The sequence below is a fragment of the Tyto alba genome, unplaced genomic scaffold (genome assembly GCF_018691265.1).
Source record: "Tyto alba isolate M040663 unplaced genomic scaffold, T.alba_DEE_v4.0 Super-Scaffold_8, whole genome shotgun sequence".
NCBI lineage: Eukaryota > Metazoa > Chordata > Aves > Strigiformes > Tytonidae > Tyto > Tyto alba.
The window spans coordinates 839,884-860,853 of NW_024881329.1; the positions used below are offsets into that span (position 1 = coordinate 839,884).

Here is a 20,970-nt window from a genome sequence, read left to right on the forward strand (position 1 = left end):
AAGGGAGGTTCGTGACCAGTGAGCCCAGATGGGAATCCAGGTCCGGGCTTGCATGGGAAATGGGAACCGGGAAGATGAACTCCTTGGTTTGTACTCGGCCGGGACAAGACTGAAGTAACTGTGCTTGAATTTAAAGGGTAGGCTCACAGAGACTCCTCTCTAGTCAGCTAACGGTGATGATGAAGAGCAAACCAGCTCTGATCCCCGGCTCTCTGGAAAAATCCTTTCTGCTGAAAGACTTGATGTTTTATAAAAAATAAAATGCAAAAAGATCCTGTGCAGTTGCTATTCTATTTTAAAGTCTTATCTGAAGGCCTGCAGGCATGTTCTAACTCAAGCATGGATCTTATTCTTTGTGTTGGCCCCACTTTAATTTAGGAAAAAAAAAAAAGTTATTTTTTTGTGCCTTTCATATCAAAACACCCTCCAGTGCCCTCAGATGCTTATTTATTGACAACTTCCCTTTTCCAGGCCTTCTTGCACAGTGCTGGGTCCAGCTGCACTTTAGTAGGATGCGTTCAGCTCTCCCAGGTTTTGATCTTTTAACAGGAAGATTCACATTTCCCAAGGAAATCATCATCCTGCTTGCAAATGTCTTTTGTAGCAATTAACTGAAATTTTGTGTTTATAAGTGAACATGTTTTAAGTGTACTGTCCAGTTATTGCTTTGTTGGGTGAATGTTAAAACATTTTTAAGATAAATGCATCTTTCAAGTTCAGATTTTTTTTTTTTTTACCTTTAGCTGAGCATGCCTTCAGCTAAACAAGACTGCATCTTAAGACACTGTTGTGTATGTTTACTGGGGAGAACAGCATCTGTCGCTGCATTTATGGGCAGCCTTTCAAGGGTCTCAATCCTACCAAATGCTTGCCTTTATATCACTGCCACAGGCTCTTGTCTACTTAAACTTCTCCCTCTGCTTTTTATCTCATCTGAGAAGAGGTTTTGTAATTTTTTTACTTCTTCCAAGAGTACTGTCGCCTTCCCCGTGCAAGATCCAGCTTTCACTGGAAAAACCCTTCTCAAACATTTTAATTACTAGACTTGAGCCTGCTGTGGTCGGTCCCCTTCAACTTGCTTTTCTCCCACTTCTGTTGCTGTCTGTTCTTCACCTCAGAAATGCTGAGGACATGGAAAACAGTAATTGTAGGCAATAGATCCACTGCGGTTTTGAGCACTGTTTTTTCTGAAGTTCCTTGCGTTACTTGCCGCTCAAGCATATTTGATCGAAGGTGCTGCCTGAATGCCTCTGAAAAACTAGAAATGGACAGGTGACGCCTGGATTGGTTTCTGCCCATGTCCCCTGGCTCGCTGGGCTGTACATCCCCACGGGCACTGAGCTCCGTGGTGGCACCTGTGGGTTCGGGTCCAAACCAGACCTGCTTGGGGCTCTCCGTGCACCGCGTGGGGCTGGACCCCCAACAAGCGTGGGGCTGGCTCAGGCCGTTCGTTGTGCCACCCTTCCACCTTTGAGTCCCTCACGGGGTGAAATGAGGGATGAGCCAGATGACGCCCTCGAGCACAGCGTTCCCAGCTGAATTCGTGCCTCCTTCCCCGTGCCGTGATCATTGTCACAGATTTCCAAGCCAGGGGTGGGGCAGGCGCTGAGCTGGCAAACCTGAACTTCTGGTTCACCCCGGTTTGGGGTGGTGTGGGGCTGCTGGGGGTGCGCGGCAGGCGCCGGGGCCGGGGAAAGCGCTGCCCTTGTGCTAAAAGCCCGTGAGACGGCAGCGCGGTGATGTGAGCAGTCCTGGCCCAGCCTCCCGAGGCCAGTAGTTAGGGAGTTAGGAAATACCCCCAAGTGCTGCGGGTGCGCTTACGGGGGGGGGGAAGAAAAGTGTCTTTGGGGGCTTTGGGGTGAGCGTGGGGCCTGGTGAAGGAGGGGGGAGGGCCCGTTTTATCCCCCAAGCGCGCGTGCGAAGGCGCCGGCTCTTTACAGCCCCTGCACCGGGGACGGCGTGGCTTTGCTCTGCCGTCCCGGGTGCTCCACGCGTGCACGGGGCCGCGGTTTCGGGAGCTCTGGTTTGGGTGCTGTTGGTGGCCAGGAGCCGACGCTGGTTGCCGCTGCCTGGCCTGGCCCCCCCCCCCCCCCCCCCAGCCACCCGCTGCCAGCACCGGGGCTTTGCCGGTGGCCGGGGGAGTCGCGTCCTCTTCCTCACTTGGCTCTAACCAACCCGCCTGGCTGCCTTTCCACCGCTCCCCCGAGCATCGTTTCATTGCGCTTACCTCCAGAGTACAGAAACTGTCGTTGCACTAATGTGGCTTACTCCAAAGTATCAGTACCATTTCATTTTCCCTGGCTGGAAAGTAGCGTGTCTGTCTTTCAACTCCAGCAGTCTCAATGGAGCCATTTTTTAGTGTCCGTTTTAGTTTTACGGTGGCCATGGTAAAGTAACAGCCAAGTGCATTGTGAATTGTAAGATGTGTTTCGGAGCCCTGACCAAATGACACGGATGTTGATTTCAAGATGATTAAAAAAACAAGGAAAAAAACCAAACCAAACTGAAAACAAACCAAAACAAAACAACAATAACAAAAAAACACAAAAACAAACAAACAAACAAAAAACAAAAACAAACACAAACAAACAAAAAAACCCCAACCAAACAACAACAACAAAAATAAAACAAAGAACAAAAAACAAAACACACACACAAAAAACCCCACCAAAACCCAAACAAAACAAAACCAAGAACCCTTGGGTTATTTTTATATTGACTCCTAAACTGGCGATCTGCTTTTAACAAGGTATCCTACACAACCATTGCCATTTTGTAAGCTGAAGCATTATGTCTGCCTTAAGGCCTCTGGTTGGATTTGCAAAACATGTTTTCCACAAAGGGAAGAGGGGAGGACCTCTTGTGTGAACAATTTCCTCAAAGGGAACACAACCATTAAATTTTCTTGTTTCTATAAAATGTTGCTTTTGCACAAAAGAAATAGCAAAAATTCCTGCAACTGTTCAGTTGGGGTAATTTTAGGAGTTATCAGCGAGCAAAAAGGAGGGGAAAGGTCGTGTTGTAATTAAAAAAAGATTGCTTCCATACTCCTTAAAAATTTTGTGCATCCTAACGATGTCCTGCATATAGTTTAAGGCTGTAAAAGAGCTTTGGGAGACACTTTCTCGGTACTTTCCAGTGCTGGATCAAATACTTCTTGTTTCCCTGAAGTTTTCTATTACTGGACGTGCTTGTGTGGGGCTTTGATAGAAGAAAAGAAGTTAACAACAGCTCGCCCATTAGCATCCAGAGATACTGTTGGAAGGCAGTGCAAGTCCAAGGTACTGCCAGCAAAACGGTCAGGGAGTGTCCTGTGCAGCGGCTGCCAAACACAAATAATTTGCTGCATGGGGTTCCGTGTTTGGAGATGTTGTGAGCTGATTAAACTCATTAAAGTGGTTGAAGCAGTGTGGGTGATACTCGGAGAACCTCATTTAAAATTCATATTTTCCTAGGGGACGGGCATTAGTCTGGGCCAGGGTCAGGCCAATGGCTCAAGCTGCCTCCCCTCCTAAAAATGTGGTGCAGCCAGGGCTCTGGCAAATGGTGCCAAACCTACACGGTCAGCATAGGTCTCACTTAACTAACTTATATAACTTCTAAGTCCTTCTCAATGATTATTTTGGGTGTTTTCCACAGACACACTGCATCTGGTTGTTAGTGGATTTTTAACTTCCTACACATTTATTTCATCAGCTGTCTCAGTGACTTTATATAACGGTACATTTGTTATTTCCTTATTTATGTTTTAAAAAAGATGCCGCCTCTTTGTGCCAAGGAGAGCGCAGGCTGCTGGCAGCACGGTAGTTTATTTTTGCATCCTTGTTCCTTTGGTTTTGGCTGGTGACCATCGCTAGCTCCACAGTGCCCAGGGTGACATCTTAGGTGTCAGCCAGGACGGTGTCTTCGCCCCGGTGCTTCGGGTATGTGTCAGGTGTGGGTGGCCTCTAGCTGGCGGTGGCTGCCGAGCTGAAAAGCATGAAGTTTTAAATAGCTAAAGGAGATGCAATAGGAGCTTTTTAGCTTACCCAAAATTGCCATGTATGGCTGGAGGCAGGAATGACCGTGGAGATGGTAAAAGGGAAGAATAGTGTGTCCCATGATGTTGCTACATGGACCAAAAAGAATAAAATACAGTACTTTGAGAGAAATGCATGTCCAAGTGGAGAATGACCATCGTTGTAGCTTCCTTTACTTTACAGTTAAAGAAATGTAAACTGCTCTTCCAGTCTTAAGCAAACAGAAGAAGCTCCGTGTTTATATAGTTCCTTTCCAGGTCAGTGCATCACCCCAGAAAAATGGATTTTAACTTTTTTTTTTTTTTTCCCCCTAGCTTTTCTGGCCGTTTTGTAGACATTGGAATGGAGGAAGGAGAGAATGTAGAGAGAAAATTAGCCTTCAATTCCCAAAGCAGCATGTTAACTTTTGCATTCTTCAGTTCACTTCTGTTCTTTTATTGAGAAATCATTTAAATAATAATGCTTAAAAAAAAAAAAAAACACATTTGTGCATCTTGGATTTTTTTGTGCTGTCATTTGGTTGGTTGGTTGTTTTTTTTTGGCTGTTGTCGTTCGGAGAAGATGAGTTCCTGTCAAAAAAGAGGCTAAAAAAAAAATGTTTGGATGCTCTTTTATTCCTGGTGAGGTCTAAAAATAGAAGCTGATGAAGAATTGCTTGTAGACTCTCTGTTCCGATCGGAGGGTTGAGCTTACGTCTAACGTCGCGTCTTCTGAGACTGCAACAGCTGAGCTTTGCAGAAGCATCAAGGCTGGGCTTACTGGGCATAAGCAGGGAGGAGAGCAAACCTTTTTATCAGCCCCCTTGCTTCCCTCCTCCTGTCTCCATCCTTGGGCAGAAGACCTTAACCTGAGCACCAAGGCACAGCACAAAAAAATGCACGTGGAAACGAGAGTGAGACGTAAGCGCTGGGAGCACAGGAAGGATGGTGGGAAGAGGGTTGAGGTTTTATTTACTGGCAGCGCTGCCATGCACACTGGTGGTGTTGAGGGGGATGGGTAGCATGTAAATGCAGCCTCACGTAGTTTTTTTACTTCTTCATATAACTAAAAGACTCGGCGAATGTATTTGGGTGTCGTGGTATTGTCTCAGTTTAGCGGCAAAGTATTATCGTCGTCGTGACCACAGTTTGCTGTCGTACTTTAAAAGCTTGGTGCAAATTGTGAGAACAGAGGGAAATGTGTTTAATCTGTATTATAATGTGTGTAAGCCACATTATACGCTACTCAGTGATAATGTATACATGATGTAATCTGTGTTATGGGTTACTTGATAACGAAGGTGGCCACTCTGAAATGGTGTCAAGTCTTCTGCGCTTTGGGGTCACCGAGTCGTCGTGTCCGGGTGCTAGAGCAGTGACAGCGAGGAGTTTCAGCACAGGACAGCCCAGGACTGTGGGGAAAAGTCCCTTCACAGGTGCTTGTGAGGGGGATCGGAGGAGAGGTGTTGTCATTAAAGGGCTGCCCCTTTCCCAGGCATCAGCGTGCGCTTCCCCCTCCCAGTGCCTGCTGGCTTCGAACAGAAGCATCGCGCATTGGGGTGATGTCTTGATTTCACACTTGTGAAACCAGTGCATTGCTCCTCAGGGTTGCTTAAGGTGGGAATTAAAAACTTGTTTTAAAACAGCAATAGCTGTATGTTGGGCTTTGGTGTCCTCTGCACAGCGTTAGCTGTTTGGGCGTATCGGGTGGGAACTGCAAGTGCTGGAAGATGGCTCAGGCAGTGCTGCCTGTGCCAGATCTGCTGCCGGTTGTCTTACTGGTCTTAACCTGACTGATGTCCCATGTAGCTGCTTCTCCCTCTCCCTCCAGTTTGTTCCTGGAGGAATGGCCTGGACCTCCCCATTGCATCCCTTCTGGGTGGCAACATGCTTGTAGATCGGCTGAAGTTGGGTGTCATACTGCGCCCCTGGCTTGGGCAGGGGCCAAGCTGAGTTGCCAGTAGCATATGTCTGCTGGTACGAAGGTGTGATGGACTCCGAGATCTGCATGGAAGCCCCTCCATCCCCTGGCACTCAACCAGGCCAGAAAATGGGCCAAGACACAGCCCCCCACTGCAAACCAGGTGCTGAGTTGTGTCTGAGCTGAGCATCCCTGGATAAACATGCAGGACAAGATGATGTTGTGCAGTTGCAGGCAGGCAGGCTGGTTTTCCAGTACCTGGCATGTATGGTCAGATAATTGTAAAATTCCTACCCAACCCCAGACAAAATCCCTGTACCGAGTCCTCTGTCTTAGTGCAAGTCTGTGCTGGGCTGGCCTGATGCTGCAGGCTGGGTGGGGAGGAATCTCATCCCGAGAACCCCACCAAATCAACAGAATCCGAGCATAACCCACACCAAGGGTTTTCTTGCAGCGCAGGTGAGCGTGGCTTACTTTCTGTTGTCGGGTGCCCTCCTGCACCAGCCTGTTCCTTCCTCACCAGGCTGAGGTGCTGCCTTGCTGCCGGCTCCAGTGGGACCTGCCTCTCCTCCGTGCGCAGAGACCCCCTGCGCTGGTACAGGAGAGTGCCTCCGCCGTGCCAGAACTGGAAAGCTTACCAACAACTTCTTTTCTTTGCAGTGAGCCTGAGGGAAGAGAGAGCCGGCGTGGGGATTGCCTTTCCTCCCAGCCGCTCGCGGTGAGCTCTCAGGTGCCGGAGGAGCAGAGGGGAGAGCTGCTGCGCTGCGCTGGGGGTTTGGCCGGTGGGGTCCTCACCACCCCGCGGCAGAGACAACCAGCTCCTGCACGGTAGATGCCCGCAGGGGAGGGGACAACTCCAGCTGAACTGATGCATCTCGGCACCTGGTACCAGGCTCAGGTAAGGGCATGTTGCTTGGAGCCGGGTTGTGTTTCCACGTTCCCTTCTCAGAACCCACAAACCGGCTCCGGAGCAGATGAGAATTGCTCCGAGAGCTGTCGTGTGCTGTAGGCACACATGCTAATAAATCAGCAGGATCTCGTCTGCAGTGATGCTGGATGCTCTGGCTTTTTGGGACGTTGCCGGTGGCGTGAGTTGCAGTGGGGGTTCTCACTTGGGTGTTCCCAGCGCCTCTGCTAAGGGAGGTGAGCGTGTTTTTATCCAGTGCAGATTCGGACACAATACACGTTTACTGACGTGGGAACTTGTTTGAATTTTCTGCACCACATCTGCAACTCGTGTAAAGTGATCTATGAGCAGTCACTCTCAAAGGACCTGAGGCAGTTAAAACATAAACCTCCTTGCAATTCAGCTGTCTTAGTGCTCCTTCCACTCTTAAAAAAAAAAAAAAAAAAAGTTTATTTGGTATGCTCCTGAGTTTTTGTTGTAGTCAAGGAAGTAAACATGCAAACAGGATCTCCTGTATCTTGGTTCATCCTGCGTGATAGTAATTTCATTCCTAAAGTCGTAATTCACTTTGCGAGCGCAAGTCAGATTTCCTTTTTGATAGCAGGGTCGTAAGCGGGTGCCGGATTCGGGCAAAGACTGGTGATGTGCAGCGCGGCGCTGTGTCGTTTGAAGCTGGTGCTCGGCCGGGGTGTGCAGTCCGGGTTGGTTAATGAGAGAGGAGCTGCGCGTGGGGACCAGCAGAAACCCCCGGTGCGGGCGCGTTGGGTGCGCTGTCCGCGTTGGGGTCGCGGTTGGGGTTTCTGCGATGCTGGCAGGGGGGATGCTGGCCGGTCTGGTACCGAGGCCTCGGGAGCAGCTTGATTTCCGTGCAGCAGCAGCTCTGCGTGGCCGTCACTTCCTCCGGCAGCTCGTCACGGCCCCGGAGCGCAGCCCTGCGTGCCGGCGCCCGTCTGCACCGACCCCCGGCTCTGCCGCCTCTCGGGGGCGGGGGGGGGCGCCCTGAGGTTTCCTTGGGCCGTGGCGATGCAGCCGAAGCGGACCCAAAGCCGTGCTCGTTTTGGCTGCGCTGGGTAGGTATGTGCAGTGCCACAACCCCGCGGTTTTGCTTTTGGAAGGCTTTAAGCACCTGGGAGAGGAGCCTCGGATGTCAGCTCCCTTCGGCTCCCGGCTGCTGGCTGTGCCCCCCACGTTATACCACGCAACCAGGGTGGGGAGTTTGCTGTGAGCCGATAACCTGCACGGTTTGAAGCGTGGCAAGGCGCCTGCTTCGTGCTCTTAAAAAAAAACCCCGGCAGGGTTTATTCAGCTTTTCGCAGCTTGCTTTAGCCGCTCTGCAAGCAGACTGTTGCGCTGCTGGCTTTACTCCAGGGCGTGCGAGCGCGCGAGCGACCGGCACAACCGATGGCGGCTTTGCAAGTGAGAGCAGAGCTTTGCTGGGATGCGGACTGCAGGTGCGCCTCCTGCAAGGGTCTCGCCTCTTAGCAGATGTTGTACGAGCATCTCCACTTGCACAGATCCACAAGCGTTCCCTTGAAGCCTGTTCCCTTCAAGGAGAAATTTTAGGCTTATACTATAAACAGCTAAATGTATAAAATGCTGTGTTAAAATGTGCGTTTGAAATAGAACATGAAACAGGAACAGCGACTTGTTGAGTTTCGGCAGTGGTGGTTGTGGTTGTAGCAAGTATGTACCTTTTTTGCTTTATTCCACAGCAGTAGTTTCAGTCTGACACGGGCCAGCATGGTATTTCAATGCAGTGTGTCAAAATTTGCCTTTTTTTTTTTTTCGGTCTTAACAGCAGTCTCTATTAGTAATTAATTGGGCACATTCAAGACTCCAACACACCCTCACCTAAAGTCATTTCTCCTTTTTCATTGACCTTCTGCTTGCAGTAGCATGCAGAAAAAAAAAAATCATATATGGTTCCATGGGCTTGGGTGCAGCTGGACGGGAGAAATGTACAGTGCTGTGAGATGTTACTGAAGCAAAAATGCAAATTTTACAAGTTTTGCCCTGGAGATGGAGCATGCTGAGTAGGGGGTCAGGTGGTTGAGATGCCTCTGCTTGGGGGAGGTAACTGTTAAGATTTTGTAACTCAACTGTATTTGACTGTATGCCTGCATTGTGCTTGTCTTTAATTTGTTCTAACTGGTGGGTGCAGCGGGGACTGAGAAATAGCCAAAATGTAGAGCCTGTAATCTCAAGTGGCTTGAGTAGATAATTTTCAGCAGTACAAAATAGTTAAAAATTGGGTTCCAGAGTATCCCCAAATCCAGCCCAAGTTTGAGAACATGGTGCTATGCTGTACTTCCTAAAAAGAGTAGATTTTACTGGTACTTTCATTTTCAAAAGCCCTTCTGCCAAGTGACACTGGAGCTGCAGTTCACCTTGCAGCCAAATGGTGAAGTCGAGCGGTACAGTCTGATGCTAGCGCAGCCTGACAGTATAAAACCAGTATAAAAGCATGTCAAACTTTTATATTTTCATTGCAAGGAGGCAGAAAGGACTTGAAGAGACTGAAAATTCAGCAGCTTTGGCGCATATGGGTGCTTGGTGGCATCACCACAGCTGCTCCATTCAGAGGCTGGGAAGCTGTTTTCTGGGCAAGGTCCCACCAGTAAAACCGCTTTGCGAGGCGGGCTCGGAGGAGTCAGATCTGGAATCAGAGTTGCAGTGAATTTCGGGGTGGGCGTCTCGAGACATGATGATGGGGAACCACCTGCAACCCTCTGCAGGGCCCGTCAGCTGAGGCTTTGACGTCTCAGCTCCAGTCCTTAGACCACCTCCGTTTGCATTTTTGACGGATTAAATCCTGCGTACAGGTCTCACGTCCCGATGGGGCTTCATGAAAGTTTGTCCTTGTTTCGTGTAGATTGAGCAGCGGGGGGGGGGGGGGGGATGTGCTGCAGATGTGGCCTCGGCAAAGCGATGTCTGTGGAGCGAAGTGGCAGCGCCTGTGTGTTCTGCAGGTGGTGGCGCGGGGGGGGTGAACCGGGCAGGGCGACTGCTAATGGGTTTGCAAGCGAGAGACGTCGTGTCGTGGTTGGGGGTGACAGGGGACACGCGTGTGTGTGTGTGTCCGTGTCCGGGCCCACGGCACGAGCAGCACTGCAGCCGGGCCGTGGGAAAGGCTCAGTTCCTCTTCTGGGCAGCAAGCAGGGGTGCAGCAGGCGGGGTGGGGGACTGGTGGCCAGAGGTCCCCGTGCTCCCAGCCAGGCTGGTCCCCGCGGGCTGCGGGAGCTCGGCAGCCCTTACTGGAAAGCACGGGTCATTGCGGGGAGGGTTGTAACGGTAAATCTGAGTTACGGGTAACAGTTTTTGCACCCCGTCTTGGACTTTTGATGCAGACGCTTTCTTTCCACTGCCAACACTTGATAGCCCAGCTGGTGAATTAATTTCAGGAAAGTTGTTCTCATCCAAAATTTGGATATTTTAATTCAGGTTTGCCGATGGCTAGGTAGTGTTCAATGTGCGTAGGCAGTAACATGCATTTTCATTACGCATCTTCAGGCTTGGTGTTTCTGGGATTAATTTTTACTTCCTTAAATTGTAAACTGGAAGCTGCAAGTTTTAGTGTGAGATGACAGATTGTGACTTTTTCAGCACATTCTTTTTAAAAGGAGCTAGTTGGTAACTTTTTTTCCCAGTTGTATTTAAGTGTGCATGGCTTGGGGCTTTCTGTTGCTTATTTCCCAGTAAATTTATTTAATACTGTTCTTGCATTGTTCACATTTCTTACCATTCCTGTTCATAGCTGCTTCAACTTGCGTGTTTATCATGGAAAAAAAAAAAAACTGTTTTCTGGGAAAATACAGTACTCGGAAAAATTGGATGGCAGGCTTGAGAAAGTAATTTGAGTGGTATATTAAAAAAAAAAAAAAAAAAAGAAAGTCTTCAGTCTTATGTAGGTAGATAGAGAAGTGTGGCAGGTAGAGGCTGCACCTGTTTATAGGTAGCCTATTTATATCAGGGCAGAATTAGGTATTTTGTCAAACTCTCCAGAAAATAAATGTCTCAGTAGTTTTCATATACACAAGGTGTCATTTCCCTCCAGCAAACGCCACAACTTCATGGGGCCAAACTACTCTGGAATCTGAGTATGCGCAGAATTAAATAATAAAAATAACCATATTCAGTATCTATGGTCAACATAAGCTGTTACAGAGCTAAGCCATATACTGTTTCCTCTCTGGAGTACTTTGAAAATCACCGAGCTGAGCAGCGCAGCGTTGCCTTTGCACTTCAGAAAGCAGCAGTAGTGCAGTCAGACGCTGGGGCTGGTGCAGCCACTTGCCATCTCCAGCCCTCCCACTGCCATCAACCATTTTCTCTGCTTTTCATGTTTTTTCCTAAATTGGGTCTTTTGTGCTGTTATACTAGAAAGATGAAACAAACGTGCATATTCCAGGCGTGAGATGCAAAACTGGCTCCTTTACACCAGCCTGGTGGTTCTGGCTGCAGGGAGGCTTTTGAAGAGGTGTGTGCCAAAATATATATTTATGGTCTTGCTGCTGTCTTCTGCTGTGTAAACCCTCCCGTGTTATCGAGTCACTCTTCCTTTGGTTATTCTATTACAGAGTGTGGTCAGAGACATTCAGAATAACTTCCACTTTGTAAATGTCTTGAAAATTTTCCCATTTAATTTGCCATACAGTTTATTTTTTCCCTCTAGCCTGAAGAATAGTTGTAATTTTAGCGGCACGTGAAGGACCTCATTTGAATTCTTTGGCCCCATAACAACCAAAAAACAACGTCAGAAGTGGGGGAGTGAATTTGCCTTTGAGTTGAACTTTGCAGAAGAAGGATGTGAGAAGGAGAAGATGCAGGTATATTAGATGACACTGTGAGACAGTTACTCAGACCTTGCTACTTTGCAAAATGAAGCTGTGATTAACATGCATTCAGCAAAATTCTTACGAACTTTTGAAGTAAGAGCTACACCTTGGAAAAATTAGAGAACAAAATACACTTTAATTTTTCTACCCTTGGTCTGTTTTGATTGTGGAGTCAGTAACGGGGAAAGATACACCTATTCCTGCCATGAATTTGAAGAGTTTGGTTTTTTCTGCTGTCTGTATAGATGAGTGTAAAGCAGTAAAATTCCTGGCCCCTTGGCTGATAACGCGTCACAGAAGAGCTGCCCTGATAGCCTTGATTATTTTGTACGTGTTAATATTTCTATCACACCGTTGGCAACCAGGAGTGATGGCTGCTTTTGAAATTAAGAGTCAGGGAGAGACGGATCTCCCAGCTGTCCCCATCTGTGCCTGAAAGACCTGATGGCAGCGAACGGGCTGCATTAAGGAGTTGGTAAGATGAAACAAATGATCGCTTCTGGATGTCTGAAAGTACAGAGAAATGGGCTGAGCCTTGGAAAGCGCTGATGCTTTTGGTTATCATACCTCCCCTAGTTTTGGGGGGGTTTATTGCTCTTTTTTTTCCCTCCTCAGTGAAAAGCCATGATCTTCAAATCATCCCAAGTGTAACTCCTTCAGCTGCCCTGGCTCGTCCGGTGCCAAGCACTGCTGCCAAGAAGCAGCTTCAGCCAGAAGCTGGAGTAGCGTGTCCTACAAGAACCCTTCAGGTTCCTCCCGAAGCGGGCTTGGGATGGCTCCTGGTGTCCATTAGAGAGCTGCAGTGGCAGCTTGGAGCAACCTTGTTCTTGAGCAGCTATTGCACAGTGTTTCATCTGTCGGCAGCAGTGCTCCTCTTCTCTGCAAGGAGGTGGTCACCAGCGCTTTGGGAAAGGACCAGAGCACAGCAGCGCAGGATTTACTTTCCAGCTTTAGGTGCAACACAGGAGTCAACCTGCTCTTTTTTATTTTCAAACGTTTTTTTCAAAATTCTGTGATTTCTTGTAGGAGGCTTTCAAATCTGTTCTGATCCCAGATGCTCCAGGGAGCTCCTTTCAAGCCCTGCAAGAAACCTCTGGACTGTATTATTGAAGCTGTTTAGCTTTCAGATGTTCTGAGTAAACCACGGGATCGTTTGTAATGTGACGGTAGGGAATATATTTTAAGGCTGTGGTGCCTCTTAACAGTTTGTTCTCAACACTGCTGAATCTTTTTACAGAAGGCAAAATAGGCAAAGCCTCCTTAGAGCAGGCAAAATGCAGTCTGCCTCTATAACAAGCCATTCTAAGAGGCTTTATACTCTTGAAGTGCTCAAAAACTTTTCCAAATGTTGCCACTTGCAACTGTGGACTAAAATTGTTTTTACCTTGCTGTTCTTGAAAGTGCGTGGCATGTATCTGGGACCTGTGGCGAATCAGCAGGACTCTGAAGGACAGAGCCAAGTAGGTGATAACACAGCATGACTTCCCCGCGCTTACCCTGTCCGCACTGAGCAGGGTTTAGAATTCACAGCAGAAACGTGGGGAAAAACTTAACCCGATTTAAAAAAGCTTTAAAACAACTCGGCACTGGGGAAGGGGAGGACACCAGGAAGGTGTGTAGCTCTGGGGCTGGCTGGAGCTTGTCCGTTTACGGAGCACTTGGGAGCGTGATCAGTGGGCTGGCGATGGGGCCGGGGCCGCTGGTTGCCCGTCCCCACGGCCGGGCTCCATGCCCGGGCACTGCAGCACCATCGCTCCTGGAGCCTGGAGATTTGGGCAAGGTGGCTCCTGTTAGCCGGGCTTTAGGTGGTGCCGTAGCCGTTAGGTGCTCTGGGCTAGGCTGGTCCTGCCTCCATAGAGGTTCAGAGGAGGAAGACTTGGTAGTCCTTCCTTCTGCCCTCTTCTTTGCAGCCACCCCCGGGGAGTGTGCTTCCCTGGGGATTTTGTCTGCCCGTGTTTTCTCCTCAGTATGTTAGATCAACCTTTTCCTTTGGTGAACAGCAAGAAACTAGTTGTGGCTTGATGGGAAGGGTGTTCCTTTGGGCTTGTACAGGACAACACTCAAATCACGTTTGATGTGGAAAGTTATCTTGCTCATACATACGTACATGGGACAAAGCAGAGCTGTGGGCAGAGACCTCAGGGAGCTAGGCTGGATCTCGTTTAGACCAAGACTGGACCATCTCAGAGTAGATGGGGACTCTGCAGTCATGTTGCTGCTGTGTTGGTTTTCTTTTGGAGGTGCGTATAGAAGAGTCATCTAGAGGCCACTTGTTCCATGCACACTTCAATAGGCAAAACCATCTCCTTTCAGTTCTGCCTTTGAATGCCCCTACAGAGCATCTCATGGCTTCACATCCATAGCTGAGGGCAAGAGCGTGGTGGTTTGCTGGCATCCACACAAATCCTATGCTTTGCAGTGCCCAGCTGCCCCCGGCCTGTGTGCTGCAAGGACTCTGTGTCCGGTTCGCATGTCTCGGTTTAAAAGCCCAACGTCTTTTGTACAGGCACGTGTGTGCCTAAGAACAAAGGTCTTGTTTTCCAGCAGGCACGACTTCCCCTTGCTCAAATTCAGTTGTGTCCCCAGGCAGAGAGCGGGGAGCTGGCAGTCCTGCTGCAGGCAGGCAAGCTCCATACATGCTTCGTACAGGGGCTTTTCAACCTCAGCCTAATTTTAGCTATGGGATACGGCTGGAAGGTAAAGTTGTCAGCAAAGGTTTTGTCAGCAAAGGTTTTTTCTATTAGCACTTTCCTAATATATTTCCCATGCTGTCTACACATTTACTTATCTCTTCCCCCCCTCCCTTTTTTTTTTTTTGCTTTACAGCTTCTGACATGAAGAAAGATATAGAGTCTTTAATAGTCCAAGAAAAAGAGGAGATCATTGCCAAGTATGAGAAGGTACCAACCTTGTGTTTCTCCCCGACATGCTGGCTAAGGCTGAAGCTATTTAATTGTTTAGGAATGCTTCAGATAAGAACTTTTGCCTCACTGCAGGCATCTCCCCAGTAACCCTCATGCCATCAGGCTTCATGCCAGCTCTCCCTACCTGCTTCTGCCTGCACATCCCTGGATTCCTTGCAGATCCCGTGCCTGCTCAGCACACCTACCAAAAGGTCCTGGGCTTCTAAGTGCTTCAGTGCTCTCTTAACACCAGGATGGCTTATGCCTGACAGCACTGGTTTCTCTGATGTACAGCCCTTCCTAGCCCACAGCAGTGGCACACCAGGGGATGCTGGATAGGCTGAACTTGGGCTTTTTTGTCTTGCCTGCATTATATTTAGAGCAGGTTTTGGTCTCCTGGCTCTGTGCCTTCTAGTGTACGAGGAGGGAGGGATGCGGACACTGGGGGCGGGATGTGGGCACTGGGGCATTCCCAAAGCCGGGGCCAGCTCACAGGTGTCCTTTCTGCTTTCAGGGAAGGCAGGAGGGAGCTCAGATTGACCTGTGGGAAGATGCTGATTTCACGCTCTATAAAGTTACAGACCGGTTTGGATTCCTGCAGTAAGTCATAGAATCACAGAATGGTTTGGGCTGGAAGGGACCTTAAAGCCCCCCCAGTCCCACCCCCTGCCCCAGGCAGGGCCCCCTTCCCCCAGCCCAGGGGGCTCCCAGCCCCGTCCAACCTGGCCTTGAACCCTTCCAGGGAGGGGGCAGCCACAGCTGCTCTGGGCACCCTGGGCCAGCGCCTCACCCCCCCCACAGGGAACAATTTCTGCCTTAGATCTCACCTAAATCTCCCCTCTTTCAGTTTAAAACCATTACCCTCATCCTATCCCGACACACCCCTGATCCAGAGTCCCTCCCCACCTTTCCTGCCCCCACTTTAAGCCCTGGGAGGCTGCTCGAAGGTCTCCCCAGAGCCTTCTCTTCTCCAGGCTGAACCCCCCAACTCTCTCAGCCCGGCCCCCCAGGGGAGCTGCTCCAGCCCCCCCAGCATCTCCGTGGCCTCCTCTGGCCCCGCTCGAGCAGCTCCGTGTCCTTCTGCTGTTGGGGGCCCCCGAGCTGGCCCCAGCACTGCAGGGGGGTCTCCCCAGAGCGGAGCAGAGGGGGAGAATCCCCTCCCTGGCCCTGCTGCCCCCCCTGCTCTGGCTGCAGCCCAGGGCACGGGTGGGTTCTGGGCTGCGAGCGCACGGGGCTGCCTCACGGGCAGTTTTCCCCCCACCGACCCCCCCAGTCCCTCTCCTTGGGGCTGCTCTCCAGCCACCCCTCGAGGGCCCAGCCTGGGTTTGTGCTGGGGATTGCCCCGACCTGCGGGCAGGCCCTTGCCCTTGGCCTTGTTGAACCCCACGAGGTTTGCCCGGGCCCCCCTCTCCAGCCTGCCCAGGTCCCTCTGGATGCCACCCCTGCCCTCAGCGTGCCCCCCACCACACAGCTCGGTGCTGCCGGGGAACTCGCTGAGGGTGCATCGATCCCACTGTCCCTGTCACCACAAAGATGTTGAGCAGTGCCGGGCCCAGCCCCGACCTTGAGGAACGCCACTCGTCACCGCTCTGCACTTGGACATGGAGCCACTGACCACAGATCTCTGAGTGTGAGCACCCAGCTAATTCCTCATCCACAGAGTGCTCCATCCACCAGATCCATGTCTCTCCAATTTAGAGACAAGGATGTTGTGCAGGACAGTGTCAGATGCTTTGCACAGGTCCAGGTAGATGATGTCAGTCGCTCTTCCCTTGTCCACCAACACTGTAATTCCTTCATAGAAGGCCACCAAATTTGTCAGGCACGATTTGCCCTTAGTGAAGCCTTGTTGGCTGTCACCAATCACCTCCCTATTTTCCACGTGCCCTAGCAGAGTTTCCAGGACGATCCTCTCCATGATATTGCCAGGCACAAAGGTGAGACTGACTGGCCTGTAGTTCCCCGGGTCTTCTTTTTTTCCCTTTTTAAAAATGGGGCTTAGGTTTCCCCCTTTCCAGTCAGGGGGAACTTCACTGGACTGCCACAACTTCTCAAATACGATGGAAGTCCTCCTGCCCTCTCCTGTCCTCTCTGACCCACATGTCTGGTGGTCAATGGACCATCTGTCTGCACCAAGCTGTGGTAGACCCAGCATCTCTCCTATGAGCTACTTGGTGGCTTGGCTTGATCAATCTCAAATGCAGGAGGAAGGACTAGATATACCTCCTTCCTCAGCCACATGTATTTCGAACACTCTAGTGCTTTGAGTCTGCTGCGAGGCAAGGCTCATAAATGGTCTTCCATCACAAGCCCTACGTCAGAAGGTTCAGGCTGGTGCTTCTATGCCTCCATGGAGGCCCACAGCGTGTTGCAGAGGGAGAGGCTCTTGCATTTGCACCTGATGATTCAGGGAGGTGTAGGAAGAGATGAGACAAGATGTCTGATAGTTCTTGGTTCCCTTAGGAAATCGCCATCCTGAGTGAGGTGCAGATGAATTAGATGCGCACCGTGTGCCTGGGGGAATGCTTAGAAGAACTGTTTTTATTCCAAATTCGAACAGAAAGTTATAATAGTAGGTATTATATGTGCAGGAGGTGGGTTTGAAGCAATTACTGTCCAGAAACCCACCACCCCTGCCCTTTTAATTGCTCATCATGTGTGGATTGAAGAGAAGCTGTATGCCCAGAATTTCCAGTGATGTCCAGTGCCTGATTACCCCCCAGCAGCTCTTGTACAGTGCTGGGGTTTTGGCTGGTGCATCCTCTGCCTTCTCCCTGTTGCAGACAGCTGTAGGAAAGGCACAAAGCCCCCGAGCCATATCTCCTCAAGGGGCCTGAGCTGCAGCACCCCACGCTCCTCCGCACCCTTTCTTGCCCATAGAGTAACTGGTGACCCCTTGCTTTTCCAGCGAGCAGGAGCTGCCGACCCGCACCGCCTTGGAGGAGAAGGTGAGAGCTGCCAGCTCTGTCATCATGGGGATCAGATCCTTACCGTGCTGGCTGGGGAGGGCATGGTTTTCGAGGAAATGGGTGTGCAAGCAAAAGCGAAGCCAGCGCCAGCTGGTCACTGCTGCTCGCACAGAGGCGGGAACTCCGCATGACGCCCGGCTGTCGGAAATTTTATTTCGCTGGGTCAGGCATCTCCCCTCCTCCACGCTGCACTGAAATCGCACCTTTTAAAGCAATTTTGGGCTTTTCCCTCTGCTTTGGCACAGTGCTTGAAAAGGGGTTTGCACACGCAGGGGGAAAGCAGTGGAAGTTGTTGATAACCGGCATCTCCATCCTCGTCTCCCCTGGGCGGGGAGCGTGTCCTCTCCTAGGATCCTGCTAACTGGGACTAAATTACATCTTGTGTCTGCCAGTCTGACACAATGATAAGATTTGAGGCTGGCTGACCCTGCAAAGATTTTTGTTGTCAAGGAATACTCCTCCTGGAAATTCTTTCTCAATTAAGCCTGTATGTCTCATTGGTTTTACCAGTGCTACTTTAATTACCACAGGTTGAAATTACCAGTTCCTGCAAGCACCTGTGGATTATCTCCATCCCCAGTGTGAGGTCTTTGCATAGAAGTATAAAGAGAATAAAGTTTTGTGTTTTCAGGAGGTATCTTCTGGGGCTTTTTTTTTCTTAAATTTGTCTTGTCTGTTTCCCCCTTGCACCAGCAAAAACAGCAGGAAATTGAACGTGTGGACAAGTGGCTAAAGATGCTGAAGAAATGGAGCAAATACAGAAACAGTGACAAGGTAAGGAGGAAAAGAAAGAACATGTTTTCCAGAGGAACAGGAATGGTGCATCCTTCCAATGAGTCAGCCTTTCAAAAAGTTGATAGAGAAACCAGAGATCACTGGAAAGTACTGCCTAATTCTACCCACTAGTCTTTCATATTTTAAATTTTTCCTTAAAGTTGCTGGGTTATCAGTTGAGGGAAAAGTCCTGTTCTGACTAGCGTAGTTGTAAAAATGGTTTCCTAAATGCTGCTGGCGTGGTTGCACTTGTGCTTCCCTGTGCAAGCAGGAGCGTAGCAGAGATGTCCATGTGCCTGGCTGGGTCCCCACCCTGAGAGCAGGGAGTCTTGCATGTCACAGGTTGCTTCTGAGTCTCCACCACCTGGGAATGGCATGGGAGATGTGACTGATACAGTCCAGCTGATATTCCTCGTAGTTCTCCCTGGAGGGAGAATTATTTGTCTAGGACATCACCTAGATTTTGTATTTTGCTCCTACCTGTGCCTGAGAGAAGCCCCTTAGGTGCTTGGGTGTTAGATTGTGTGCACCCATCTGTAGAAATCAAAGGATGGAGACACGGACCTTGTGTCTTTGCTTTGGTGTTCAAAATAAACTCTGCGGCAACGCCAATGCAAAACTGAGTTGTTTTTAATAAATAGTATTTGTAATATGTTCTTATTACAAACCTCCTGAAAGAAAAACCCCTTGCACCTAATGAGAGGACCCTTGCTGGGTAAGGAGAGGAGCATTATGCCTGACCTGCTCTGCTGTGGCACTCTGCACAGGAGAGGGCTGAAGCTCAGCACCACCTCGCCATGGCCTCTGCAGCCTTCTTGTTCAGCAGGAGGAGTGGAGTTTTTGGCTGTATTGCTTCTAGCTCCTGACAAGAGTCCTCATGAGAAACTTGAGCTCAGTTAAAAAGCTGTGCAGAGGATCTCGGCGTAGCTGCGGGAGGCCATCAAGCAGAGCATCCCACTTGCCCGGCCATCCAGTGATGTCAGGTTCACCCAGCCAAAGACCAGCTGTAGTCTTGTCCTTTTTTTTAAAAAAAAGCCTCAAGTCCTGTCTTTGTTACAGCAGGGATGGGGTGGAGATGGGCTTGGGCTTTTATAATCCCTCTGTTCACTTCAGGGTGGTTCTGATTATTTTATTCATCAGTGCTGCTCCGTCGGCAAAAACAGAGGCTCTCCCGTGGCTTTGGTTTTTCTAATTAGAAGTTAGCACTAATTGGTTAGTGGCTCTGGGGGTAAAACACCAAATTCCAGCAGGGTGCCGGGGAATTCCTTCAGGTCCTGGAGGATGTTGGGGATGGGTAATGATGAGCGTTTTTGGCATTCTTTGGCTTCCTTGGGTCAGCCGGTGGGGATAGACAGGATCCGGGGTGAGGGGTGTATGGAGTGGTAGTGATCCCCATCCGTCTTTTGGATTTACCCCGATAATTAGTGTGTGTGTGTTAAGCACGCTGCAGCCGCCGCCACGCAGGTCTGCTGGGTGGCGAGGGGCCAGACTGGCAAGTGTGTTTTCAGGGTCTTTGGGTCAGAAAATCACAGAGCTCTTGTAATGGAATAAATGATGTTATTTGTAACAGCCTGTTGATGGCTCTTGGGCACAGATGTGGCATTGTCCTCGTGCTGGGGAACTGGAAGTGGCCGCCCCCCCTCCCAGCAAACGGAGAAGCAGTGCTTGGCCCCAAGGAGGGAAGGAGCAGTCTGGTGACCCCAGGGACTAGAAAGGAGCTTTGGTTTCAGTCCCGGCCAGCCTAACCCCCTGCTGCCTTGCACCAGTGCACATGTGGGCAGGAAGGGCTGTGTGTCGGAGCAGCCCTACAGTGTTAAGTGCGAAGACCCCGAGAGGCAGAAAAAAAAAAGTGCTTTAAAAAAAAAATGTATCCTTAACCTGGATGTGCAGCCCCATGCTCTTGTGTCAGGAGTGGGAAAGCAGCTCGGAGATTCCTGCTGCCACAGCTGGATGCAGCTCAGACATGGCGTTTCAGGGACCTTATGCTGGGATCACAGTCATGCCCTTCAGATGGTTATGGGTTTTTTCCTAGCTAAAGTAAATGTGACAGGCCCTTGATCTGATTTTTCTGAAGCAGAGTGGGTTCGTTTTGTTCCCTCTCTGAGCACGCAGGCTGTCACATCTGCATTGCACATTTCCTGCAGCTTTGTTTTTGCCACTTCACTGATGCGATGGAAGCCTGAGTATCACAAGATAGCAGCTCTGTTATTTTAATAAAGATTAGGATGTCACCTCTGAAAAAAACCTCTTACTGAAGACAGGAGCCTTCCCTTTGATGTTCATTTTGATAGACTGGGCTTCATTAGAGGGAAGAAAATCTTGTTGCAGGAAGCCCGGGCAGTTTCACAGGGAAGCTCCCCTGTCTTTCACTCTGCTCGAGTGATGTAGAAACCTGTCTTATTTTCCAGGCTGGGACTTTCTGGACTTCAGGGCCAACCTTCTGAGTCCCAGTTCACGGGCTGGAGCTGGCAGGCAGCTGACCATATCAAGTGCTTGAAGAGGGACTCTTGGCTTATCCAGCAAGCTGTCGTGTTTTGCAGCATCTTAGTACCTGATCAGGGCTTAGGCTGTTGTCTCAGCTTCTGTGTGGTGAAATGTCAGCAGAAGGGTGGAGATTGTGTACCCGTCCCGGGCACTGGCCCCGAAGCCACCACCCACCAGCGT

The 20,970-nt window shown here is 49.9% G+C and overlaps 1 protein-coding gene across 7 annotated transcripts in view; it reads left to right on the forward strand.

Annotated features, from left to right (window-relative positions):
• LOC116964297 (USP6 N-terminal-like protein) overlaps window positions 1-20,970 on the forward strand; it is an 89,853-nt gene that overhangs the window by 46,508 nt on the left and 22,375 nt on the right. For 4 of the 7 annotated variants that reach the window (XM_042785687.1, XM_033003434.2, XM_042785688.1 and 1 more), the window contains 5 exons: window positions 6,579-6,816; window positions 14,487-14,560; window positions 15,078-15,163; window positions 17,472-17,511; window positions 18,226-18,306. In XM_042785687.1, the coding sequence (XP_042641621.1) occupies window positions 14,495-14,560; window positions 15,078-15,163; window positions 17,472-17,511; window positions 18,226-18,306 (273 nt within the window). In that variant the 5' untranslated portion in view covers window positions 6,579-6,816; window positions 14,487-14,494. Of the gene's footprint in view, window positions 1-6,578; window positions 6,817-6,859; window positions 7,900-13,026; window positions 13,121-14,486; window positions 14,561-15,077; window positions 15,164-17,471; window positions 17,512-18,225; window positions 18,307-20,970 lie in introns of those variants that run through there. The other 3 variants (XM_042785690.1, XM_042785692.1, XM_042785691.1) reach the window with 3 other exon arrangements.